At 46.8% G+C, this 27555-nt stretch overlaps 1 protein-coding gene across 3 annotated transcripts in view; it reads right to left on the reverse strand.

Moving 5' to 3' along the window:
• Positions 1–22762: 22762 nt before the first annotated feature.
• The window catches only part of Scml4 (Scm polycomb group protein like 4), a 100483-nt gene continuing 95690 nt past the window's right edge, over positions 22763–27555 (reverse strand). For all 3 annotated transcript variants that reach the window (XM_005073215.4, XM_040728231.1, XM_013115735.3), the window contains 2 exons: positions 27069–27214; positions 22763–25644 (listed from right to left, as the gene is read on the reverse strand). In XM_005073215.4, coding sequence (XP_005073272.1) covers positions 25519–25644; positions 27069–27214 — 272 coding nt within the window. In that variant the 3' untranslated portion in view covers positions 22763–25518. The remainder of the gene's footprint in view (positions 25645–27068; positions 27215–27555) is intronic.

Here is a 27555-nt window from a genome sequence, read left to right on the forward strand (position 1 = left end):
GCGCTCCTGCCCAGAGGAAATCCAGCAGACCCAATCATGTTTTGGGGGGTGGGGCCACCAGCCACCAACAGTGCTAGCACTGCAGATTCAGCTAGAGTTTGCAAGGGGATCCTGGAAACATGGGACCCCCCCGCGCGCGCGCGCGCGCGCGTGTGTGTGTGTGTGTGTGTGTGTGTGTGTGTTGATTCCTAACAATTTAGCCCTTCATTATCTAGGAAGCGAACAGGGCTGTCTCTCCACCACAAGGTGTCAGCAGTGGCCTGGCCAGGCAGTAGCTGACTGCATGGACCTTCTGGTGTGCAGAGAGGGGTGGCGGGCTGCCCTTTGCAACTCCTAGTTTGGAAAACTTGTCATTAAATTAAGTTACCAAAAGCCCCTCCCTTGGTCCTGCTGTGTCTTCTTTAAGGTCCTTGTCTCTGCCAGACACCCTCGCCATTTCTGAACTTGAGCTTGAAGGTCAGGGCAGGCACAACCGTACAGGAAAGCAAGGGCCCAGGGAGGACTCAGGCCGAATAATTCAGGGCAGATTTTGTTTTTAATCTCTCGCAAATTTGGGCTTGTATGTTTAGTAGTTATGGGGATTTGCCTCCTGTCTACAAAATAACATATTCCCCACTTTTTAAGTGGTAGTAATCACAGAGTATTTCGGTTCAAATCCCGTGAAGTGATTTGCATATTAGCTGTGTTGGCATGGGTGTCATCTTCGCACCTGAGCTGCATCATGGAGCTCCCTGGAGACCTCAAAGCAGGAGGAAACTGGCTGACCCAGCTCAGAGTGGGACATATGGCACCTCTAAGTATGAGCTGCCAGCTGTAAACCTCTGCTCCAGCCTCGGTCATCTTCTAGATTCTTCCTGGATGCCTTCTACAGCTTGTGTCCAGGGGAAAGCTGGCGGTGAACGCTTACTCTTTCCTCTGCAATGAGCTGGCTTTTCCATGTTGGAAGAGGATGAAATGCACCTCTCAGAATGTAAGTTTCCCTGCAGACACGATCCCCGGTGGCGGAGTGATGGAGAAAACGGAGATGAGGTCAGGGAACCGCCGAATTAAAAACTCACGGAATGGAATGAAGGTGTTTTTTCCACTGCTGGCGTTATTTATGATGTCCTGGCTAGCCAGAACCCAGCGTAATGGAGACTTTGGTTCCAGAGCAATAGAAGTAGCAGGAACTAATTTTCTCCTTTGCAACTCTGTTAAAAACATAGAACCCAGCTGATATCTAAACCCAACGCTGTCATAGGCCAAACTCAAAGCTTAGCCCAACAGTTACATCATGAGGGGGTGGCGGCAAAGAGCAGCTGAGGCTGCTTCTACTGTGCATTGCCTCACATTGTTTCCCCATGGCCTGATCTCGGTGGGAGGAGCTACCAGGATAAACCTGAATGGACTTTTGAAGGAACTTCCACTGAGTTACCGATTAACTCGTGGGAAAACAATACCTTTAGGATGGGTTGTCCCGTCCATGAATACTGTGTACCTTTCCATTGAATCAAATTTTCTTGTATATTTTCTGTACAGGTTTTATTTCCCTATAAAGAATTAGCAAAACAGGTCACTTTAAAATAAAATATAATTTTAAAATTGAAATTATAATAAGAGTCTTTGGATACGTACTTATTTTTATTATTATTACAGGCATGCAGACCAATATTTGAGTGTGTATGTTTTGATAAATACTGACTAAATACTTAGTTTTAAGTTTTTCTATTATCATATCAAATATGCCAAGTTATTTTTTTCTTTTCTCTGTGTAGCCCTGATTGTCTTGGAGCTTGCCAGGAGACAGAAGCAGGCAGAACTCTGAGTTTGAGGCCAGCCTGTTCTACAAAACAAGTTCTGTTTCTGCCTCCCTAGTGCTGGGATTAAAGGTGTGTGCCACCAGACCAGGCTTAATGATACCCCATTCTTAAACTGTTCTTTCTAGAGATAGCATAAATGACACCTGCCTTGGTTTTTTTTTCCCCTTTTGATCCTGATAAAACGTGTTTATTTTTCTCTTATTTCCTACTTTGTTCTCCTGTAGCGTGATGAGCCAGTGAAATGGCAGCTGCTGGCTTTCAGTCATCAAGTAGTTGGAGTGTCTCATTCAGGCAATAGGTGGCCGACCCAATGCCTGCGCTGCACCCCTCCTCATCTTCAGTCACAAGGTGTCCCTTTTACTAAAGATATTGGGTTCAGTGGTGATGTGTGGCTCAGGCATGCACAAGTCCCTGGGTTTGAACCCTAGAACCACAAGGGAAAATGGTGCAAGGTACTCTAGGAGCCACTTGGTGCTTTCCCAAGCCCAGAAATGGCAATTGCAAACCGTGACCAATGGGATATTAGAGGAAAAGACAAACTCCACCTTCATCCTCCAGGAAGGACTGTCCTTATCGTATGCTGGCTCGAAGGCCATCATGCAAGTCTGATTTAACATCTCATAACGCTGTTGGCAGCTTGCTCACGAACTTTCTTTATTTGTACCTTTTTTTCTCTCTCTACTTCATGTCCTGTCTTTGCTCTTGCTTCCTGGAATTTCACTGTGCTCTCCCAGGCTTCCCATGTCAGTTTTTGCTCAGTTTTGGAGGGAATCTGTCTTCGTTTGTTTTCTGTTGCTGTGATAAAACACCATGACCAGAAGCACCTTGGGAAAAAAGGGTTTATTTCAGCTTACTTGTCCCCATCACAGTCCAGCACTGAGGGAAGCCAAGACAGGCGCTGATGCCGAGACCATAGAGGGTGCTACTCACTGGCTTGTACCTCATGGCTTGCTTGGTCTGTTTTCTTGTAGCACCCAGGACCTCCTATCCATGGGCAACACCACCCACAGTAGTCTGGGCCCTTCCCATCAATCATTAATCAAGACAATACCTCACAGACACGTCTACAGGCCAATCTTATGAAAGTATTTTCTCAGCTAAGATCTTCCCAGGTATGTCTAGGTCTGTGTCAAGTTGACAAGAAGCAACCAGCACACATCAAAAGACAAGTCCAAGAATTGGCCCAGAAGTCAGAGCCTTGGTTGGGATTTCAGCCCGAGAGCACAGTGTCTGGTTGCTGATGACAACTGACTGCTAATAAGCCTCCAGTACAGTGGTGTCACCAGAGCCTTAGTCCACCCTTGGCTGTGACGAAGCACAGGTAGAAGATGAGGCTCTAAGACATACGGGGGTTTCCATTAAAATCACGGAGGGACCTGTGGTGGGGTTCACCTGTAACCTTAGCAATAGGGAGGCAGGGGCAGGAAGAGACAAGGGTTCCAGGCAAGAGCAGATGACATAGTGAGTCAAGACCTGTCTGTGTTACATAGCAGCTTCAAGGCCAGCCAGGGCTAGGATGGGAGATCTTATGTCAAAACAAACTCAAAATACAAACAAATCAATGGGACTGCTTAAGAAGTTGTCATTATCAAATTTAGTCTCATACCAATTAAATCCTACAAGGATAGGCCAGGTGATAGCCCTTTTAAAGAAGGTCTTTGAGGGGAGGGGTGCTGGAGAGATGGCTCAGCAGAGCCATCCAGAGGTCCAGAGTTCAATTCCCAGCACCCAACCATCTATATTGGTACTTGATGCCCTCTTCTGGCATAAAAGCATACATGCAGATAGAGCACTTGCACACATTAAATACATAAATAGGTCTTTAAAAAGAAGATCCGTGGGTAACTCTTACATGCCTATAAATACAGGAGCCTGTGGGATTTGTGTTGGTTATGGCTCTCGACTTGTAGAATGTAGTCATTATAATTCCCAGTGTAGGTGCTGGGATGCTTCTGATGGCTTTGGGATGCCAGATGAAGAACCATTCACTTGCTGCAGATGTAGGACATGCTGGGAAAGTTAGGGTACCCCTCTAGCTAACGCCCTTCATTCCAACCCCTGTACCCACAGGACAAATTTTGCTGAGAATCAGGCATTGGTCTTCACAACATAATAGAGCTATGAAGGCTGGGCTTGCCCCTAAACAGTGCACCTCACACACTCACCACAGGCACAAGGCAGTCTCATGAAGACTTGAGGAGTATTTTATCTCTTGGCCCAATCTAGCCCTGTGTGTAACTTTGGGAGGGTGGTCTAGCTAGTTTTATGTCAACTTAATACAAGCTAGAGTTGATTGAGAATAGAAAACCTCAGTTGAAAACAATGCCCCCATCAAACTGGCCTGTGGTGCATTTTCTTAACTAATGATTGATTTTGTAAAGCATTGCTCATTGTGGTTAGTGCTACACCTGGGCCGCTGCTGCCTGCAGATCCAAATGTAGAACTCTCAGCTCCTTCTCCAGCACGTGTCTGCCTGTGTGCTACCATGCTTCCTGCCCTGATGATAATGGACTAAACCTCTAAAAGTCGAAGCAAGCTCCAATGAAATGTTTTCCTTTATAAGAATTGCCACGGTCATGGTGTTTCTTCACAGCTGTAAAACACTGACTAAGACAGCAGGTTACCTGGGTAACCACGAGAGGACCAATTTGGAGTGAGAAACCAACCAAGGGGAAAAAACCCTTTCTGTTGACTTCCCCCATCCACCCTGGGAACTTTCTCAATCCCAACCACGGGAGAGACAGGGTTCTGCTTGTCCCACTAGCCCAGACCCCTGGATTGGTGGTCTCTTCTGTGAATTTGGGAGACGGGGAAAGAGGAAATGGCCAGGGATTTGGACCTATTATCTCTCTGATTCACTCCTAATATACTGCTGATTATCACTGAAACCTAGAGAGGCTGTCACTTGCTCATAGCCTCTGAGGAGGGGTGACAAGACCAGATGCCAACCTCTCTGCTGCAAGCCAGCTTTCTCTTTGGTCTTACAAATCCATTTAAGTTTCTAGACTATGGATTGTATCACTCACTTGTATTTTCACATACCTCTTTCTTTCTTTCGTTCTTTCTTTTCCTTAGGCAGGGTCTCACTACGAATTCCTGGCTGGCTGGAATCTACTATGTAGATTAAGTTGGCCTCAAACTCATAGAAACACCCCTTGTATAACAATATTCGATGCTATATATGGAAAACAATATATTTATTTACCAGAGAGAGAGAGTCGCACAGACCAGGAGTTAGAAGCATGCCTGGCTTCCAGGAGAAATAAAGGGAAGCCCCTTTTCTTTCACTTCCTTTTATCTCTACCTTGTCCCCGCCCTGATGGACGGATAGCTTTGTGGGGTTCACTCCTACACCCTTGCCCTTCCTCCTGAGTGCTGGGATTAAAAGCATGCACCACTATGCCTGACCTCCTTCATACTTTTTAATTGTTCAATCAACGGAGATCTGACTGTGACCTGCAAAATCAATTTATCTTCTGTGAAAACTGAAGATGAAATAGTCGCATATCTGAGTTGTGGCTTGCCCACCTACCTCACATAATCATGGGATTTCCCTGCACAAAGGGTTTTCATAAAGTTTGAAGTTTGAGTCGACTTGAAGATTTTAAACAAAATGTTAAACAAAATGAAACAAAGCAAGCAAACAACCAACCAAAAACCTGTACCCCAGAGACCCTTTCCTGTAAGCTCCAAGCAGGGGCAGGAGGTTCTAGATGACTCAACACCCACATTGCCTAAACTCTGGGTAAAAAGATGGTGATGATCTATCTTGGTGGTGCCTCTCCTCAAAGGCAGTAAGTACATGGTTATCGAGAAGGCAGAAGTTAAAGACATATTTGAAAAACCCTTGTTAAATGGTGAATTCTTTTCCATGAACATATCCATGCCCCCTCAACCTGTAGAGTCAATGGGCTCCAAAAACAATGTCTAGGCTTGGTACTTTGACATGCTGAACTAAGGAAGTGTCACACCTGCTGGGCAGCCTGCATCCGAGAATGTAGCCAGGTGGTCGGGACAGATGACACAGAGACCGGTCGGTTACTTTAAGAAAACTTTATGCTTCCCAAGTCAGCTTAGGAGGAGACCCCCAAGAAAAAATGCTTCCCTTTTTAAGGACTTCTGCCATCCATAGACATACAATTCTCCACCCGAGCTCTCACACACCTCTCACAGCTCTCACAGACTTCTCATCCTCCTGGCTGGTGGTTTAATCTCCGGCCCCAGAATCGGGGAGACACCGCAGGGAGCAGGAAGGAACATCTAGCCGTAGGGGGGATCAAAGTCATGATGTTTCAGTGATCGAGCCCTTATCTGAGCCCTATCAAGAGCTTTATAGCACTGAATTGTTTTCAGTAAACATTATCTCGCAGCTGCCTGCTCCCAGGCCGAAGGGGAAGTGGGTTTCTGCTCAAGGTCTGGTGTCCCCACAAGGAAGTACCCCAAGATCTCTGATGTCCCTGTGCCTGTTGCTCCTCTCTGGGAGTGCTGAGAGAAGGCACCCCAGAGCTCTTCCTCTGTCTACTAAGGCCCACTTTAGAGAACACACTCAACAGTGAATCCCATACCCAGAGAGATGACCAACTAGGAAACCAAGGCATGCCATGGGAGGGAAAAGTAGTGTAGACAGACCCAGGTGAACTTTGTTCTTAGGGTCATTCATCTCTCCTGAAGAAATCACTTCTTCCCTATCTCCCTCTCCCATGAAGATGTGTTTAAGCCTGAACGAAGGCGTGTCTGTAGAGACTGGTTGACTGATAAAATTTTAGTTGTGTGGAGAGGTTGGAATGTTGCAGGTCCTAAAGGCTAGTTACCTCACCTTGGGCTTGTTCTAGTGCTCCAGAACAGCCATTTCTTGCCCACCTCTGTGTAGGAACATTGTGTAACTAACAGATAAAAATCCTTTGCAATCTATTAACTTAGCAGACCACCAGCTTCCACCAACCCAAAAGCTAACAATGTCACCAGACAGCATCTTGGGCCTGAAGAAAAGCCCCATCTCACTGTAACTGACCCTCTGATGTTCCCACCAGTGTGTTTTGGACTTGTCTTGATTTAGGACTTTCTTTGTTCTGTAAAACTTCATGAGATTGCTTCCACATTAGAACGTGGAATTTGGGGTATCCTAAATTCATTTCTGGGCCAAGGCCACTCAGAATGGCTCCAGAATAAACTGTCTCTTTATTCCTTTTAAGATGAGAGCTGTGGGTTTTGTGTCGACAGTGAATTTGGATGTCTTTCCTCATGTTAATCTGTCTATTGTATGTTTGTTTTGGCAGCCTTGGTGACTGAACCTCCAAAGAAAGGCCGTGATGGCTTTGGAAAGTAGGTAAAGGTGTCACAGCTCTAGGGGAAGCAGAGTGAAGCCAGGCCTGCCTTTGACCTCCCTACCCTCCCGTCCTCCCGTCCTCCCGTCCTCCCGTCTGTCCTCCCTACCCTCCCATCCTCCCATCCTCCTGTCCTCCCATCCTCCCGTCCTATGCATCAGACACAGAATGAAGAGTGTGGGCCTGGTCTAAATCTCCCCTTCCACAGATGGAGAAACAGTGAGGTGAAGTGACTCCAAAAACTTCCAGAAGGAGGGGATGTAGCCTCGTAATTGAGCCTAGAATGCGAGTTTCTGTGTTCAGTCCCCAGCATGACGGAGAAGGTATCAAAAAAACAAAACAAAACAACAAACCTTCAAACATGGCTATAGTAGAAGACTCAGGGGTCTCCTATAACAGAATAGTCACTCCCATTCTGAGACACATCCTTGAAGGAACTCAGGCCAGGGACTTCCTCCTGCTTCACTGCCCCCCCCCTCCCGGGACAGGCCTGAGGTGACCAAGGTGACTGAGAACGCAGCCTGGTTTGCCATAACAGCAACACTGTCACCTGGTGGTCAAGGGGAGCAAAGCCTAAAGCCCCCCAGGGTCTAAGAACCGAGACCTGGAATAAATGGGCCCGTCTTCCAGTGTCCTCAGAAGCAAGCTGAGGAGAGCTGAGTCTTTTCCTATCCCCAGGCAGCCACCAGAGGTCTCGACTACAAGGACTCCTTCCCACTTCATTCCGGTCTGTTGTCCTTCGGGTGCTCATATAAGACCTTCTTATGGAGTTAGTTCTGCCTGAAGCACCAGGACAGACCTGCTCTTGTGTCCTCCAACATGCCCAATCCCTACTCTGTTACCTCCTCCTGCTACACTCAGGCCCCCCCACTAAGTCCCCACCCCGCCCCCACTCTGCTGCCCCCCCACTAAGTCCCCACCCCACCCCCACTCTGCTGCCCCCACACTAAGTCCCCACCCCACCCCCACTCTGCTGCCCCCCCACTAAGTCCCCACCCCACCCCCATCCTCATCCCCCATCCCCACTCTGCTGCTCCCCCTCCCACACTCAGCCTGAATCAAACAGCTGCTTTCCAGGCCCTGAGTTTCCTGAGGCCTTGCCCAGGCGTTTCCTCCAGGCTCCAATTGCACTGGGCTGCTCCATGTCTCCCCCATCTTGGGATTGACTCACATCAGAAAAGCGGCTTAGAGGGGACACCACCCAGCTGCACAATCAAACATTAGACGCCCAGATGAGAAATCACAGCTTGAAGTTGCATCCAGAGCTTGACCAGCTTCTGGGTCATAGATCATATTCTGCTGTGTTGGGACAGTAGGTCAATAGAACCACCAGGCACCTCACCAGAGCGGCTCTGACCATAAGGGAGAAAAGAGATGACAGCAAATCAACAGCCCAACCCGGTAGACTCAAACCTCCAGCCTTAGGAAGTCCAGGCACAGGACCCTATTGTCTGCACAACCCCCCACTCCCCACCCCCGTTCCTCGCGCCTCTTTCTGAAGCCCAGGCCCCCAGCAGACCAGATTTCCAGAGAGTTATACTCCATGCCTCTTTAAAGTGTCTAATTTTAATGAAGAACCTTCATCTGCCACCCTGATTCCAGGTTTGGAAGGAATTTTCACAAGTCGCAGAGGCCCTTGGAAATGTGTTTCCTGTGGAAAATGTAAAGCTGTGAGACACAAGATGTTCTCACTCTGGGTGAGAGTGGAGGGTCCGAGGGAGGAAATAAAACACTCCCCCCGCAAAAGTGTCTCAAGAGCCAAGTGGAAGGATGCCGAGGTACAGCATGGGGCTTCACTGTGAGTATAGCCCGGGCAATTCTACCGGAGAACAGAGTGCTTCCTGGGGAAAACGCTTGGACATCAAGTGAGGCGATGTGGGGGATGGAGGATGCCACAGAAGGAGGACAATGGTACCCACAACTGGAATGAGAGCTGAAGACCCCAAATATGTACACAACACACACAACAGAATAAAAGTTTCAAACCCATCCCCTCTGGAGCTTTTTGAGACAGAAAGAAAAAATAAATAAATAAAATCAACAACTCTTGAACTGGAAAGTTCACAGCTGAACTGGGGCTGAACCAGGACTGCTTAAATGGGGCAATGCGGGCAGACAGATGTGCATTCAGCCACAGTCCCTGCAGAGGCGAGGCTGGGATTGGCACCACCTGAGCACTGACTCTGGACTCCCCAGACAGTTGGCTCCCAAGCTCTCTCCATCAAAGGAACTGCTTCCCCAGTGCTCATCTGCAGGGAGCGATAACACTTCCTGTGGACTGTATGGTACACCCCCCCCCCCGGGGAGTGATGGAGTCACAGGAAGGAGTTTAGTGCTACCGCATCCCTCTCTGAGGCTCTCTGGGCCCCTTAGCATTCTGGTAAAGGGACTGGATGAATATGTAGAAACACGGGCAAAGGAAGGTTGGGAATATGAGGCCATGGAATTCCAACATCAGATGAGCCAACAGACTCAGTGAGGAGAGGGAAGATGGTGAGGTGCCATGGACACCTCCAAGCCCGTGTCATAAAACAGCAAGAGAGAGGCATGAGTTAGCGGCATTGTGGAGGCTCCAGGGTTACTTAAGAGCCTCCTCCCAAGACCGTGAGCACAGCCACTTAGAGTTTGAATTGGCCAGGATTAAGATGTGTTTGTTTGTTTGTTTATTATTTTCTATAAGCCAACAGTTGACTCTTGGATGTGACAGTGTCATCTGGTGGTTGAAGACACCATCTCCTGGCTCTCTCTGACACACAGTCCACACCAGCGCCAAATGACAGAGTGGGAACAGAGCTAATGAGATTGAAACACTAGGATCAACCTGGTTTGTAAATGACAGTTTCAATGTGTTTCTGTTTACCCTTTCTCTGCTAATGAGACACTACTTGTAGACGCAAATTTTTAAGAATGCTATCTTCAGCCTGGAGAGAAAGAAACTGTAATTTGCAGTTTTTGTTGGGAGTGATAACCTTAGTAAATAATGGGATTCAGTGACTAACTGCTGCTAACAAAACACTGTTGCCAAACCTGTTAGTCTAAAACCAGCAATGGTACTACCATTTGATCCAAATTTCCATTCCTTCAATCCCTAGAGGTGTCAAAGAAACGTTTCTCATTTAAACAGCCTTCATCTTTCAATGTATTTCATTGCTTCCACTAATAGGTTAGCCATTAGTTAGGAGCAGCTCCAAGATAGATACCAAGTCAACCTCAGCAAAAAGTTTGAGAAGAAAAGCAAAATGAAAAGTGTAATGGGGAAATGAGTGAGTTCATTGGGCACTAAAATGAATGGAAGTTCTCAACAATCAACAGGCTTGATCTGTCCGACTCTGTGTGGGATGGCACTCTCAGTTCCCAGAATTCCCAGGAGCTGCAGCCCTTTCATGGCGACTCACACAGCACGAAGGGTAGACTTCTTTCTGCTGACCTGCCCACAAATCAACCTGTCTGTCTTAATACTTTCCTGCTTAGATTGCCATTCAAGAGACCCCCAGGCCTTACCTCAGCCATTTCATGAACTCTGGCGTTCTCCCCTTCCCCTCACAGGTCTGGTGGACCCTCCCACTCTGGACTTGGTAGGGAGGTCTAGTCACAAAATACTGTTTCACTGCTAAGTCATGATCTGTGGGCTAGTGGGGCAGCCCAGGGGTGTGAACATGTATGTGGGCCTTGTCTAGGATCTGGGAAGATCACATGCCCTCATTAATTTCAATATCTTAAGATGAGGCATCCTGGAACAGTTATTAAGGGCCTTTCTTGTTATTCCCCTCCCCAGCTCATGAGGCTAGGGACAATATCTCTTTAAGAACATTAACAGAAAAACAGATTGCTCAAATAGTGAGATTTATGTACACGTACCAAAGCACTTTAAATATTTGAATTGATTGATGCTGATGAAGATGTTTCCAATAAAAAATAATTTTGTTTAAAATAGCACTAGCCACGGTGAAGTGACTTGTCCAAGGCCTTCAGCTGGCTGCTAAAAACCAGGACTAAATCCAGGTCTGTGGCTTTTGGTTCAATGGTTCCATCCATCTTCTGTCTTTGAGAAGCAGGGCCAAGCACTTGGTGCAGCACTCCTGGAGTTCCAGCAAAGGGCATGCAGACTGTGACAGGATCATACTGAGTCACACAGTGAGGTCACACAGTGAGACGCCATCTCCAAGAAAACAATCCAAGGGAGGAGTATAGGCGGGAGAAGTGAGATGGGCACTGAGAAGCACCTGCAGGTTGAGGTGTGCGCACCTGCAGGTCAGCTTCCAGACCATTCGATATGCTGAGCCAGGCCCAGACCCCAAGGAAGTCAAACCACTCACCCTGGCCCAGCCAAGATGCCTTCCCTCATCACGGAGCTAACTCCTTCCTTCATCATGGAGCTAACTCCTTCCTTCATCATGGAGCTAACTCCTCCCTTCATCATGGAGCTAACTCCTTCCTCCCTTCATCATGGAGGTAACTCCTGCCTTCATCATGGAGCTAACTCCTCCCTTCATCATGGAGGTAACTTCTGCCTTCATCATGGAGCTAACTCCTCCCTTCATCATGGAGGTAACTCCTGCCTTCATCATGGAGCTAACTCCTCCCTTCATCATGGAGCTAACTCCTTCCTGCCTTCATCATGGAGCTAACTCCTTCCTTCATCATGGAGCTAACTCTTTCCTTCCTTCATCATGTAGCTAACTCCTTCCTTCCTTCATCATGGAGCTAACTCCTTCCTGCCTTCATCATGGAGCTAACTCCTTCCTTCCTTCATCATGGAGCTAACTCCTTCCTTCATCATGGAGCTAACTCCTCCCTTCATCACGGAGCTAACTCCTTCCTTCATCATGGAGCTAACTCCTTCCTTCCTTCATCATGGAGCTAACTCCTTCCTTCATCATGGAGCTAACTCCTTCCTTCCTTCATCATGGAGCTAACTCCTTCCTCTCTAGGTCTGAAAGACATCAGGTGCTCAGGTGGCCAAATCCGTGCTCACATTTGACATAAAAACTGTAACGTTGGGATTCCTCAGCATGTTGTCCTTTGGCTGCCATTCATACATCTGTGGTACAAACAGCTCCTAGTGTTTGCTGATTTCCAGAGCTTGCCTCTATCTGTTGGAGGGAGCAGGCTCGGAGAAGAGATCTGCACACTATGAGGCAGGGCACTAGGAAGTGGGGTTTTCTGTAGATATGACCAGGGACTTCATGGGCACATGAGAAGAGGGTACCATCCAATCCTGACCTACGCTGGGGTGGGGGGATAGGGGCAATATGAGCTTAGAAGTGGTTTTATTTGAGTCAAGGTTCGTAATTTCAAAGCCTTAAAAGTTTTAAGTAAATGGAAGACAGAGGCTCTGGGGAATTGCAACCCAACAGTCAAGAACTACCCCGAAGATTTTCTTCCTGGACTTCTCTAGCTGCATACCTTACTGGCATGGAAAGACTGCTTTCTTCTTCTTTTATTTTATCTATTTATTTATTTTGGTTTTTCGAGACAGGGTTTCTCTGTGTTGGTTTGGAGGCTGTCCTGGGACTTGCTCTGTAGACCAGGCTGGCCTCGAACTCACAGAGATCCTCCTACCTCTGCTGGGATTAAGGCATGAGCCACCAATGCCTGGCCTGAATCTTTTTCCACTGAGGAACCATCACCTTTGACAAGGCTCACTTCTGAGCACAAGGATCAAGAGAGAGACATGGTCTGGAAGATAAAGGTTGGGCTGGATCCGTGACAAGTGCTTGGTTCATTTGACTCATACTGAATTACAGTAGGAGGGAGGTATCCAAGTATACATAGGATTCTAGAGAAACTGGTCCAGGCTGACCTGAAGGCGGCACTCCCATGGGGTCTCAGATCACATCTCCTATCCCTACCCCTGCTACCCCTTGTGGTCACAGACTACTAGGCAAAGACACTTCCCAGGGCCCTGGAATCCTCCAGTAAGTCCTTGGGAGGCTGCGGGGTGGGAGGCAAAGAACATGCTATGCTCGAAGCCTGCTTACCACTAATGAGAAACTGGTGAGCCTGTGTAGTGACAACACAGGCATGCTCACATTGAGATAATGTGTCTACATGAAGAGTGTGTGACCACTTTAAGTAGAGGATGAATAACTTTAATAAACTCCCCATTTTGAGGCCCAGGAGGAAGAGAACTCAAGCTGTTTCTAAGTTTGGACACAACATCTTTCCCCCTGTTTTCTGCACCTTAGTGTAATGCCCATTTGATTTGCATTTAACCTAGTTATCTTGTGTTTGCATGCTTTGCAAACTAAATTACAGAACCAAATTGCCTATTACAATTTCCCATTATGTGACACAATTACATAGAAACACCATGAGGTGAGAGGATGGTACCAGTATTGGGAAGCACTGATTGCATCATGCTTGCAAAGAGCAGATATTAAGGCAAGGTTCTTCCCCCTAGGTGACAAGCTTTTGGACTCTTTCTCCAATGTAAATACTGCTCACTATTCCTAGGAAAGCTATTCACTGCTATTTATCCTGCAAAATTACAACCATAGGTATTTTTTTAAGTTAGCACCCAAACGACCCCATCTCCTAAACATGAAGCCCCACTCTTCCTCACAAGCACTTCCAAATGAAACACAGAGTTACAGATGTCCCAGAATCCCACTGGGTCCACGTGAAGTAAAGTACAAAGGCTTTTCAAGTTATCCAAGCATGCGCAGTGCATTCTCCAGGTCTTGCTCACACCAGTACCCCCACAAGCAAATGCACAAACTTAGACTCAGCTTTCCCTTAAGTCCTCCCCCTCAACAGAAGTACACAGGCCGAGTGCACACTCACACACACTCACACATACATACACAGATGCACACACACAAAAAACAGATGCACATATTAACACGCATACACAAACCCACACATACTCACACTCACAGACACAGACCCACATATACTCACATGCACATTCACACACAGACACAGGCCCCCCCACAACACATTCACACAGAAAGATATAAGGACACACATATACAAACAAACACAGATGCACAGACACACCAGACAAACATACACAGACACACACTCACATACATATACACAGATCCCCTCAAACACACATACACAACCCACACACATCTACCTACACACACAAACACACACATACTCTTATACACATATGCAGACACACAGTCTCATAGACATACAGACACAGAAACACAGACACACACACTCATACACATACACACACTCTCATAGAAACACACAAACAGACAAAGACACACACATACATACACAGACAGATACACGTTCTGATAGACACACACACACACAGACACATTCTCATAGACACACCACAGATACAGACACATACTCTCACAGACAGATGCACACACACACACACACACACACACACACTGTCTGTCCCTTCACAAGTCTTTAATCAGACAGGAAGAAAGATCATGCAGGGAAAGGACTGGGAACACAGTCGACCTGCTTCCTCACTGAGATGGGAGCTGGACTTTCTATGACCTTGGCTTCTGTCTGCTTCACGCAGTACAGTGATGGAAGGAAGAGGCTGCCCAGGAAAGGGTGCACCAGCCACCTCCTAGGTAGAGGAGGTCACCATGCCTCCCAAGTGGGCATGGGGAATGAAGCAGAATAAAGAGCAAATTAGCTAAGACTGGGTTGAAAGAATCTGCAAATGAACCGTCAGCTTACAAAACAAAAGCTGTAATGTTTCAATCATTATCACCCCACCTCGCAGGCTCAGGCAGCCAGGGTCTCCCAGTGCCCACGCGTCCTTATTATTCTGCAAGAGGCTTGTCACATAATGACAGCCTCATCCTGGCGCTGTAGTAAAACACACCTTTTGGCCTCCTGAAGCTTTGTGATGTTACAATAGCACGTAATTAACAAAACTTTCCTCTGCTAGTGAAAAGAAAAGATAGAATATAATTATGATGAAAAGATTGTACTGAATCAGTTTATTTAATTCTCTTGTACATATGGAGAATATAAAAGTAAATGTATTCACAAATGCAGCTAAAGGGTGAAATCCTTATATTAATCATTATTTCTATGTATAGAATGGAGAGCAATAATCTAACCAATATCTACAAAGTGAAAATATTTGCTTTATAATGCAGCTGATATTTTACATTTTCTTGAAGCTAATTGGGACTGTCTTTCCCCCCCTTAATTCCCAAGAAATCAAAGATAAGATTGGACAATGACAGAAAATTAAATATTGTCACTGAGAAAATAATGGATAATAAGGAAGTCTAAGTCCAGCAAACTCTCACACTTTAACAGAAAGATTTTCAGTTCCTGAGAAAGAAACAAATCTGACCCCTGGAAAGTCCTTCAGGGTGGGAACTGAGCTGAGAAAGGCCGGGAAATTTTTCACCATAGGTCTCTGCTTGGACATAGTCATTTAGTGTTGCTCACATCTCAATAGACTTGTAAATGCCTAAAAACAGAGCCTCACCCCCAGAAATCCTTCTGATGTAGGTGACTATCCTGTCTTCAATGCTGCCTGGACTGGAGAATTCCCAGAATGCTCTTGGACATTAGAGTACTTCCTGCAGATGGTAGGGGGTGGTCTGCCTGGGAGAAGCAAGTCACCTGGGTCATTTGGCACTTGGCCTTCAAGACTGAATGAGAAGGAATGCCTGGTGGGGTAGGTGCTGTCTTTACGAAGTCCAGGAGGTCAAGCAATGAGCCATTGGGGTGAACCACAGAACAGAACACTAAAGGGAGACGTCTGTTCTAATGTGAGTTTAGAGAAGAGCCTTAAAATGGAAAGGACCAGTAAATACGGGGCAAAAAGCATGACAGAGCCAAGAAATGCTGGAGCAGATGGCAACTGAGCAGTAGAAACCAGGCAGAGGCCAGCCCTACAGGGCTAGGGAGAAAGAAACAATAGACTGGAGAAAACGATAAAAAGGGAGAAAAAAAAGAGTTGTGGAGATGGTGAGAATGAAATGGAAAACAAAAACACAAGGAAAGGATATCATGTCTGTTTTTCAAAACATTTCATTTTATGTGTAAGTTTGTGCAGCATATGTGTGTTGGGTCTGCATGTTTGTCTGTGCAGCATGTGTGTGTGGTGCCCATGGAGACCAGCGGAGGGCACTGGATTCCCTGGAACTGGAGTAATAGATGGTCACCAACTGACATGTGGGGGCTCCAGAAGAGCAGCTAGTGTTCCTAAACATCTTTCCAGCCCAGGGATGTGATAGGGATGTCCTTCTGTATACATGTTTTTCTTATTGGTTGGCGAATAAAACACCGTTTGGTTGATAGAGGCAGGAAGACAGACTGGGCTAGTAGACAAGGGGAATTCTGGGTAAGGTAGTCAGATAAGGGCTGGAAAGAGACTCCCATGTAGACCTCAAAGGAGTAACAGGTTCGGGCATTCTCCAGTAAGCCAAGACCTTGTGGAAACACACAGATTGATAGAAATGGGTTAATAATTAAGACAGAGCTAGCCAATAAGAAGCCCTAGCCATCGGCCAATAGTTTTATAATTAATGAGTCTCTGTGACCTTATTTGGGGCTGAGAAGGGCTGCGGGATCTGGTGGGACAAGAAGAAATGCCACAACAGGGATGTTTTAAAGAGCTGAAGACTCAAGAGAGAAAAACATCAGAGTGTATATCTGAGGTGAGCCTGGCAAAGAGTCAAAATGAAGTCAGGAAAGAGAAGAAGGATGGGCCACAGTGGTAGGACTGCATCAAACTTCTTTAAAACAACTGAGCTGGAAACGCTTTGAGGTTCATCTACATATGACAGTGGCCACTAGGGGAGCTGGGGGTGTGCACGGGCTGGTTGGAGTGCTAGTTTTTATTGTGTACTGTATTCTGCTGCCCACAGAGAACCACTGCAAGAAGACACAGAGAAGGTTCTACCCTGAAGCTGAGCTGGGCAGGTGTGGTACCAATGCTTCTCCTCTCAGCTCTGTGGTTCTGGGTTCCAGGTGTGAGACTGCTATCCATGGGTTTGAAAGCACTCACAGGATCCACCATGGGGCTACTTTCCAAGGAATACGCTGAATAGTTCCCGTTCAAGTAGTGTCACCCTTTAAAATAGTCTCGACAGGCAAGCCACAGCTGTCATTGTTCAAACCTTTTGTGCCAAGTAAGGAAAACACACAAGAAAATGTCAGAGTAGGACGGATGGAGACATGTAACTTTAGACCTCATCTTGCTGTCTCCTGCATCATCAATCACTATCCCAGTGGCTTCGCATTGCCATGAGGGGCAATGATGGACTTGAACAATGCTTGGTAAGAATGTGTCCTAGCTTTAAAGACCAGCTCCACAGAAATGCACTAAAATACTCTGAGCAGCACAACATCCCAGAACACATGCCTAGGCTTTTAAAGTGGTTTCGTTGAAGGTGAACAAGCCCTCTGGAGTTTTCTATGAAAACAATTTAGTCACTGATCCTACTCTCAAGGCTTCTCAGTAACTACTTATGGGTGTGGGCTGGCAGGAGGTCAGGGCAGTTAGGGAAGCCCTCGTTATTGTGAATCTGTTCTCAGGGGAGGAGTGACGATCAGAAAATGGTAGATGAAGTTTCACTTCCACCTACCTCCTGGGTCCTGGATGTTCTCCATCAGTGCAAAAGAAAAGAGTGGTTTGTGGGAAGAGCAAAGGCATCTGCCCCTCCCAGAGAGGTCTGCCCAATGGAGAACCCAACCAGCCAGAAGAAACCCTGGTCCCATTTTGAAGAGGCATTATGGGTTGAGAAAGAAGAAGGAAAAGATATTATCAAGATAAAGTTGTAGCAGGGTAAGGAGACACAAGCCTATAACCTCACTGCCTGGGGGAAGGGGACAGAGGTTAGACTGTGAACTCAAAGCCAGCTGGGCTACCCAGCAAGATCCTGTCTCAAAAAAGGTATTGCAAAAGCAACAACTCAATGACTGAGGTCAACCAGCCATGGCTCTGTGATTCTTGCCACAGGGAACCAAGCTGATCAGAATTTGAGACCTAGGGCAGAGTGAGGGATTAGAAGAACCGGGGTCCCAGAACAAGGCTGCGAACTCTCCTGTGAAGCTGTCTCCTCTCAGTACCAGATCGGAGGCTTGCAGAACATCTGCTTTGGAGCTCGGGATTTGCCCTGCTTACCTGCCCACTCATGATCTGGATTGCTTCCATGTTCCTAATAAACGGTCTCTGTTTCGTTTTCTGTGTTCAGATTGAAAAACAAAGTCTAGTTCTATTGGGAGAGTACAGGAAAATGGGCCCAGCACTCAACAAAGTGTCTTTTTGGTTGTGTGCACCACCATGTCACATACAGGGCGTTGTCTGCTTGGTCCGAGTCTCTGGGTCCGAAAATTCTTCATTGACCCCACGGCATCATCCAGACCTTTGTCTACACAGCCGGGTACACTACACTCTACGTGTTTTGGGGGTCTGATTCTAAATAAACCATTGCTAGATAGTTCTTCAGAGAAATGCTTCAGAAAGCGACATCATCTCCCTTCTCTAACCTTCTACACTGTGGTTGCATTAACTCACAAATGCATGCTCTCTCAGGCATGCATGCAGGACCACAAGGTCAAACTTGTGTGGGTTCGTAAACTGCTGTTTCCAAAACCTACGGCAGACTGTTTCTCTTCCTGTCACCAATTATGGATTCATTTGTTTGCTTGGTTTTAATCAAAATAAAACACATTTTAAGCATACTTGATTCCTTGTATCACAGGGTCTCAACATCTCTGAGTGTCTCTTTCACAGTCAATGTATGGTTATCCACCTAGCATGTACAACTCATATGCTTATGTGAACACAGTCAGATATAACTATATGGCAAATTCTCCCGGCAACTCCTTTTTCCTTTTCGGTGACACTACAAAAAGTATTTCATTATTCTTCTCATGACATCCTGATGAATTTGAAGACTGTGACATGTCTGGTGCCCTAGCTAGTTATCTTAGTCACTGTTCTATTGCTGCGAAGAGACTCCATGACCACCATGACAATACACACATATATATATATACACACACATATATATATATATATATTATTGGTGTTTTACCTGCATGTATGTGTGAGTGTGTCAGATCTGGGAGTTATAGACAGTTGTTAGTTTCCATCTGGGTGCTAGGAATTGAACCCCGGTCTTCTGGAAGAGCAGCCAGTGCTCTTGACAACTGAGCCACCGCTCCATCCCTCACAGCAACTCTTATAAAGGAAAGCATTTACTTGAGGTTGGCTTACAGTTTCAGAGGTTTAGTCCATTATCATCATGGCAGGGATCATGGTGACATGCAGGCAGACATGGTGTTGAAGAGGGAGCTGAGAGTTCTACATCCTGATCTGAAGGCAGCAGGAAGAGAGACACTGGGACTGGCTTGGGCTTTTCAAACCCCAAATTCTACCCCCAGTGACACACTACTCCAACAAGGCCACACCTCCTAATCCTTTCTAACAGCGCCACTCCTTGGTGACCAAGCATTCAAATACATAAGCCTATGGGGGGCATTCTTATTCAAACAACCATATTAGTTTTATGTCAACTTGACACAAGCTAGAGTCATTTAGGAAGAAGAACTCTCAGTTGAGAAAATACTTCCATAAGATTGGCCTGTAGAGGGTCTACGGAGCCGGCTTAGTGGTTGAGGCACTGGCTGCTCTTCCGGAGGTCCTGAGTTCAATCCTTAGAACCCATGTAGTGGCTCACAGCTGTCTATAACTGTAGTCTCACAGGATCTGAAGCCCTCTTCTGGTGTGCAGAAAAAAACACTCATATACATGAAATAATCAATTAATAGCTTAGAGAATGCACTACAGATTTGACTATAGGCCAACCCCACCACCACCCGCACCTCAAAGCTCACTATGTAGCTCTGGCTGTCCTGGAACATAGACCAGGCTGGCCTTGAACTCACAGCTAGCAGCCTGTCTCTGGCCCCCGAGTGCCAGGATTAAAGGCACACACCACCACACTCAGCTGAGCGAGCCCTGAGGAGCAAGCCAGTGAGCAGCACCACCCCCCGAGGCCTCTGCATCAGTTCCTGCCTCCAGGTTCCTGCCCTGACCTCCCTTGGTGATGGGCTGTGATGTGGAACTATACCATGTAAAAAACCCTTTCTTTCCCAAGTTGCTTTTGGTCATGGTATTTCCCGCAGCAATAGTAACCTAGCCCAGCATCTGGGTAGAACTCTTATATGGTATCTACCCCTCTTCTGCACAGAAAGGGAGCCTGTTGTTGAGATCAACTAGCCAATTTCTGTCTGTGTTACAGATCTAACTACTACATGGAAAAATTCTATTAAAAAGACAAATATTTCAGAGTTGGCCTCACCTCGGACGTTCATATCTGATTCACAGACATCTGTGTCTCCCTGAGAAGTAACTTTTTTTTTCAAGAAAACAACCAGAACTGTCCAACAGAGCAATAAGCCAGCTCCTAGGGAAGGGAACTCCCTGTAACAGGAAGAAGCCAAGTAGAGCCACTTCTCACGATCATAAGGAAGGCAGTCTGCCCTGGGTGGGGAGGCAGAGCCGTCTCAAGATTTGGGCCACTTCATTTCTGATGAAAGCAGCCTTTGATAGTACTGGAAAATGACACAGTGAGTCATTTCACAGTGAGCTGTGTGAGGAAGCAAGTTGTGGGAGATGTATTCTCCTGCCTCCGCACCCAGCACTGAGCCACAGGCTCAGGCCACATGGTCAGGTAGATGACAGAGCAGGGTTCAGTGGCTCGTGGGTCTGTGCAGACAGAAAGATGCTGCTGTTCCCGCAGCATCTAGAATCATGATTTGATCATCGTCAAGCAGTTCTCTGTTCTAATGCACATCTGTCATTTTTGTTGTTGTCACACTCTCTATGTCACACTGTCAAGTCCTGTCCTACTGGCAGCTGGCCCGGGCAATGGTCTTTCTTAATCTCCACCTCCTACTAAGTGTACCAGGAAGCCCCAGGTCTGGAGGTAGTAAGTTTAGCCCGCAGGTCAGGGGCAGAGCTTGGGGACATGCTGGCTGCCCAGCACAGCGTCTCCAGGCCAGTGTGTGCGCTCTTAAGCTCAGTGCTCGGTGTAGCCTGTGTGATGGCTGTGCTGGAACCAGAGGAAGTTGGTGCAGGAAGTGTCCCAGCTGTTGCTTATTAGCATTAGGACAAAATTACACAAAGCAAATTGTTAGCAGACATGTTGCCATAATCTTTAACTGGTGGCAATAAATAGGCGTGATCCTCTTTCAAGTAAATACTTGATTTCCAAAAACCCAGCTTCCAATTGTCCATGAAGGAATCCTGTTGGATGAGGCTAAGCCTTGGAGGAAGAGACACTGAGGGGCTGAGGCTCCAGCATCCATCCGTGCCCAGGAATGGGGCTGCTGGACAGCTGCTGTCAACTTGGCAACATGAAAGCAGGAATGTTTGTGCCTCTGGACATCTGGCCATCTGCTGGATCTCCCTCAGGGCTTCTCCGTCTGTCCTCTCATGGAGCTGAGAGTTAAGTCCCATGGCAATACACAGGAAGGCAGAGCAGAGGCTCAGCTCTTAGTGTGTTTATGTCAAAAAACACAAAACAAAAAGCAGAGTTGGGTTTTCTTTCTTCTTTCTTTTCTTTTCTTTTTTTTGACACCCACTTCTTCACAAGATGCTGCAATTTAAAAAAATCTATTTCTTCACATTGCATGTCTTTTGTTGTTGTTGTTGTTTTTTCAAGACAGGGCTTCTTTGTGGCTTTTGGAGGCTGTCCTGGAACCCACTCTGTAGACCAGGCTGGCCTCGAACTCACAGAGATCCACCTGCCTCCCGAGTGCTGGGATTAAAGGCGTGTGCCACCACCACCCAGCCACAGTGCATGTCTTTATCTGTGGTTTACACATCAGTGTGAGCCTGGCCCTACTGGAGAGGTAAGGAACCCTGTGAGCACATGTCCCATAGCTTATGCATAGAGGGACACCTCTCGGTTCCTCGGGAGAGATCAGAATGCCCTTCAAGACTTTTTGAAGATGACAATGCTCAAATAGAACGTTGCACATTTCCAGTTTTCTTCAAAGATTCAGTAAAGCCCTCCTAAAAGAATCTAAAATATTTTCTTTTGAATTAAAACCGTTTCAATTTTAAGAAGTATTCTGTGACAGCAGAGAGATGAAAATAGGTTGGTTATGGCCATGTCATGGCTAGGGCTGTCAGCGCAACTGCTCTTTTATTGTTTCCCTGAGAAATGTATGCTTTTGTATGCTCTGGTTGCTTCTCAAACTCTCAAGCCAGCATCCCTTCCCATTTTGAGCACAGCTTTTCTGAGGAGTTCGCTGCTCCTTTGTTTCTACTGAAAGGGAACAGACATTGACAACCCTGTTGAAGAGAAGCAACAGGCTCATGACCTCCCTGACAGACATGACTGAGACCCTTGGCCAGCTGTTCTCTGCCTACGGCTCCCCAGTGTGCCCTTTCCTTGGGCGTCCAAGTCCTCAGGTTTGGCATGTCACGTTAGCCAGGTGAGAGGATCAAGTCCAGAAGCCAGAATTGTTCTGGTCATCCAACTGTCCATGGGGCAGGCCCTGCTACAGTTAAGTAAGAGGGAACACCTTCTAGTAACAGCCGTAGGACGGCTAAACTGGGCTTGCCGCCACATTACAAAGCTGGGAAGATATCTAAGAACATGGTACACTCGCAACCACTTCCTTAGATTTTTTTTTTCCAACCCTAGTATCAGGAGATACACACACACACAGGGGCCACATCTTTTATCTAAAATCTTCACAAAGGGAATAATGTGTTTCATAAAACATTTTAAATGCTTTAGGCAACAGAATTATCTCTTGATTTTTTTCCAAGTGTTTAACAGACAAATGTAATTGGAAATGTTTGGAACATGGAGCACACAAACTCTTTAATTTGGAATTACACAAAATTTGATCGTTATTTACTGCAACCTGAAGCAAAGCTATGCAGATGGAGTAGCAAGAGAGCTATCTGCAAATGTGAGTTCAAGTCCTTCTCATCTGGCCAGAGAAATCCCTATGGCCTGGACCTTTAAAGTCTGTTTAGAGGAAATGGCCTGGCGTGTTTTACATTTGAGAAGCTATTTGACTGCCCTGTTTGACAAGGTTTTTTTTAGAGGAATGAAAATTAATTATAATTGCAGCATTGCTACAATGATTTGGTCAGCTAATTAGATTCCATGCAAAAACAGGCAAGAAGAATTGGTTCCACTGGTTCTTCTGGGGTATTGCAGCCTTCGTGCCAAGAATAATGAAATTGCTTCTTGGTTTCTTGAATTTTTAAAAATTTTGAGCCAAACCTTAAATGTCTGGGATTCTGCAATCAAGCTAATTTAAGGCTTCGTGTGAAGTAAGACAGCACCGGACTGAGAGTTGTGGTCCCACACAGTCCTCCCACAGGCCTTCGCTCTCCTTGGAAAGCTCCTTAAGCCTCTCTTGTTTGACTTGTTTGGGTGTATTTAACTTGGGGACACCAGGGAGGCACTGGTAAGGTTAGGCAGGACATTTGCAAAGCTTGAGTGTCCCTGGAAGCGGTGCCACGAGTCTGCAGGGGCAGGGCACAGACATTTGAGTGGACCCAGCGATGGATCGGTCGTTCCAGATCTCGCCACTTTCACACCAGCAATTCTGTTTCTAAGAATTGTCTGACACTTTTTGAGACAGTGATCTAACTTCAGAGCCATGGCAAACACCTTGCATTAACAAACATCCCAAGGCAGAGTCTGCTCATTGCTTTTAAGATCTTAAAGAAACTCCCCAAGGTCGGATTCGAGGTCATTTTGTCACATGCTAACAATAACGGGCACCCAGCTCATCAGACACCGATCATGATTCATTCAGTGGGAAGCTTTGGGACACTCTTCTCCTCTGTCATACTTTGAGTCCAACCACCGCTGTCTATGAAACAAAGATCTTGCAGTGTCGTGTCACGCTTTCTCAAACGGGGAACATCACAGTCGGCCCCATAGCACAGCCTGGAGTATTTCCTGTGGCCTTTGCCCAAATTGTAGCTGAGCCATATCATAGGTAGCTCCATCCATCTTGTCCTGGAGCAGAACATCTGGCTGAGAGCTGAGGGATCAACCCCCCCCCCAGCTTCCCTTGCCAGCTGAGACCTCGCTCGGGCTGCAATCTAAGGAGAGGTGCTGTTTCTGATCCACACTGTGGCCATGGAGACCCCGTGTTATCTTGACCCCCACCTCCTCAGACACACCTTTAAGGAAGAGCATGTGCCCATGAGTCCTCCATTCAGAATAAACAAGGAAAAAGAAAGGACTTGACAAAGAATAGCAGCAAAGAGGTCACCCCTTCTGCCCAGTAAACTGTGGCTCCATCCCTCTCTGGACACAGCTGCAAAGGGTAGAAAATCAATTTTTTCTTATTACTTCACAGTGAAGAGTGAAAACCTATTTGTAAATTGAATTAAACCCAGTAAAAACACGCCTGTGTATTTGTTGAAGACTAGAGAAATTAGCCACAGACTCAGCTCCAGAATGCAGCCGTGTAACTTGAAATCAGCACTCTCCCTTTTCACACACTGTTGAGACAGTTTTCTTTCCTTTCTTTTTCTTCAAGAGATATCCGTAGCTAAACGCCACCAAGATTCTGCAGTGTTCCAGCATCTCAGCCCACAGCAAGAGTCTGGCAGAGGAGGGACTCCAAATCTTTGTTTAGGCAGACAGTTGCTTCCAAATTCTTACCGTGTCAGTCAGTCAATGGTGAATATGAACTGGAACCCTCCAGATCACAATTTCTTCTCGGGTGGCAATCTGGGGCGCTGACTGTGGAATCAATCCCCATCCCCGTGCAAGCCAGACATTGGGAAGCCCTGACCCAGCCACTGAGCTCTGCATGAGCTGGCCACTGCAGCCTGCATCCTGAAACCTCATTAGTAGTCTGCCCTCCTGTGGACAAGTGAAGGACCTAGTAGCTAAAGACTGAACCATCTTTTCCTCGCTTCTCTTTGAGCAAGCAACACACTTCAAGCTTTCAGATAGTGCAAGGTGAGGCAAATCATCCTTGGGAGGCAGTCACCTCAGAGCTGACTCCAGTGGCCTCATGCTGATCCGTCCCCAGGACAGGGAGAAGGGGCCTCTGCAGTGGGAAACCCCGCACCACCTCCAAGGGCAAGTTCCTTCTCATGACTCTGAGAGCCACCTCCAGGTGGGGGCACCCCTTGGGTGACAGCATTCAGTTATTCATTCTGTCATGACACAAATAGCACCCATAAAGAGTGACCAGCATGGCAGGGACATTAAGTGTAATAGGCTTTCTGTGATCTTTCTGACAAATCAGTGACACAGCTGAGTCTTTGAAAGGGGCCATTTGGAATGTTAGAAAAGGCAGAGATGCACGCATTTGGTAAAAGACAGTCTTTGTGGCTATTAGGTTTAAGGAGACAATCCACTTGGGATAGTGGCTGGGTGCTGGTCAGGCAGAGGATAACCCTGGGGTCTGAGGCTTTGCCGCCAACTCTGCGAACTTCAGAACTTGGCTTGCTTCAGCTTGTCGATGTGGTAGCATAGTTTCAGCGCCGGTCCGAGCTTCAGCCCCAGGTATTTCATGATCATGTCGCTCCTCAGCAACAACAAGGCATTGCCGTCAATCTCCTGGTGCAAAGGGGTCGGGAAAAGAAAACCCAGGAGACAGTTAGAGCAGCCAAATGGCGGCTACGGTCAAGGCGTGCTAACAGGCAGCTCAAGGACAGGTGACTCGGTTAACCAGCCCATGCTGCTGGTTCTGGGAGAGCTCTTGGGAACAGTTAAGACAAACAAATACGATGCCCTCTTCTCCCCGTCCCCTCCCTGAAGTCATTTACTACATTGTACCTCTCAGATTCCTGATGGCTCCCAATTGAAGGAATCAGAAATAACTTCATCTCCATTCCTACTATCCCATGTATAACACTTGCCATCCAACTAGATCCCCCCACAGACAGGCCAGCCTGGGGAACCTGGATTGATGCTCCTGGCTATAAAGAGGATCATGATTTGGGAAAAGCAAGCAGATTACCCTTCAAATACTAGAATGTATCCCTGAAAACACCTGGATCTTAGCCATGGAGACCCTGGCAAGGCTCCTGCCTGACCCATAGAAATAAAGACAAGCAAAGTGCATTGTGTTAAGGACCTGAATCTGTAGCAATTTGTTATGCTAGCAATCCAGAATTAATAAGCTGAGCAAGTAATATAATAATTCTTACCTTTCTTCCCAATTCTGTCTTTATATATTTCAGAAGTAGCTAAATGATTATAGCATTTATATGAAGGCTATCTATATGAGTGAGGTCTCACACAATGTATTTAAGTGTATTTCCCCATTTAAACCTCTAAGCCAGTGGTCGAATGATCCTTTTACAGGTGTTACCTAAGACCATCAGGAAACACAGATATTTACATTATGATTCATAACAGTAGAAAAATACAGTTATGAATTAGTAATGAAAGTAATTTTATGGTTGGGGTCACAACTGTATTAAAGGGCCACAGCACTAGGAAGGTTGAGAACCATTGCTCTAACCAGTAAGAACAGGCTGGACCACAGTTTGCCTGGCACATTGAAGGTGTGCTACAAATGACAGTTGGACGCATACAGGTTGGGTTGGATAGATGGATGGTGGGTGAGTGGGTGAATGGATAGATGGATGGATGAACGGATGGATGGACGGGTGGATGGATGGATGGATGGATGGATGGATGGATGGATGGATGGGCAGACAGACAGGACAGATGAGTGGGTGGATACATGGATGGATGAATGGGTGGGTGGGTGGGTGGACAGATGGATAGACAGATGCATGAATTTGTGGGGAAAAAAGCAATCTAGACCCAAGAGAGAATAGAAGAACAAAATGTCCCTTAAAAACACAACGCTGATGGTTGCTCTGCTCTGACAGGCAGATGGTTGCCTCTGTCCCTCTCATCTCTGGCACACTCAAGACTGACAGGGCTTAGTCTAGATCACCAGCATTTGGGGAATTCTGAGGTCCTCTCTCCTTCCACTGGCCCTCCCCCCAGACCCACTACTTCCATACATGTTTTCTGAAGAGTTCCACATGAGGCCCCAGGGCCTGAGGGTCAGCGTCTTTCACAAATCGAACCACGTCCTCCACAGTCCAGGTAGAAGGGTTTCTGCTGCTTGGTCGCCTGGTGTCCTGCACCTCTGGAGAGGGGCTCGAGGCTGCAAGGGAGTGAGCAGAGGAGGGGACCATGAGCCAGGGAAACTCAGCACTCACCTGGTGCTGCCTCCTGGCATACCCACCCCGGGCTGGCCTGGGAGGAGTCCTCAGTGCTCTGAAGTCCACAGCACAGCCAAATGGCTGCTCAGTGAGGAGCCAGGGGCATAGGAAGGCAACAGCCGCTCCATGCCACGCTGTCCTGGGAAGGAAGTTTGTGGAGCTTTCATCTCAACAAACAGAAATTCTGGTTCGGTTGAAGTCTTCCAGACCCTCTGTTCAGTGCTCTGTTTGTGGCCTGGGATCTGCTATAGTGAGGTATTGGTGACTGCTGAGAGAAGTGTTA

Source organism: Mesocricetus auratus, unplaced genomic scaffold (assembly GCF_017639785.1).
Source record: "Mesocricetus auratus isolate SY011 unplaced genomic scaffold, BCM_Maur_2.0 Super-Scaffold_100018, whole genome shotgun sequence".
Lineage (NCBI taxonomy): Eukaryota > Metazoa > Chordata > Mammalia > Rodentia > Cricetidae > Mesocricetus > Mesocricetus auratus.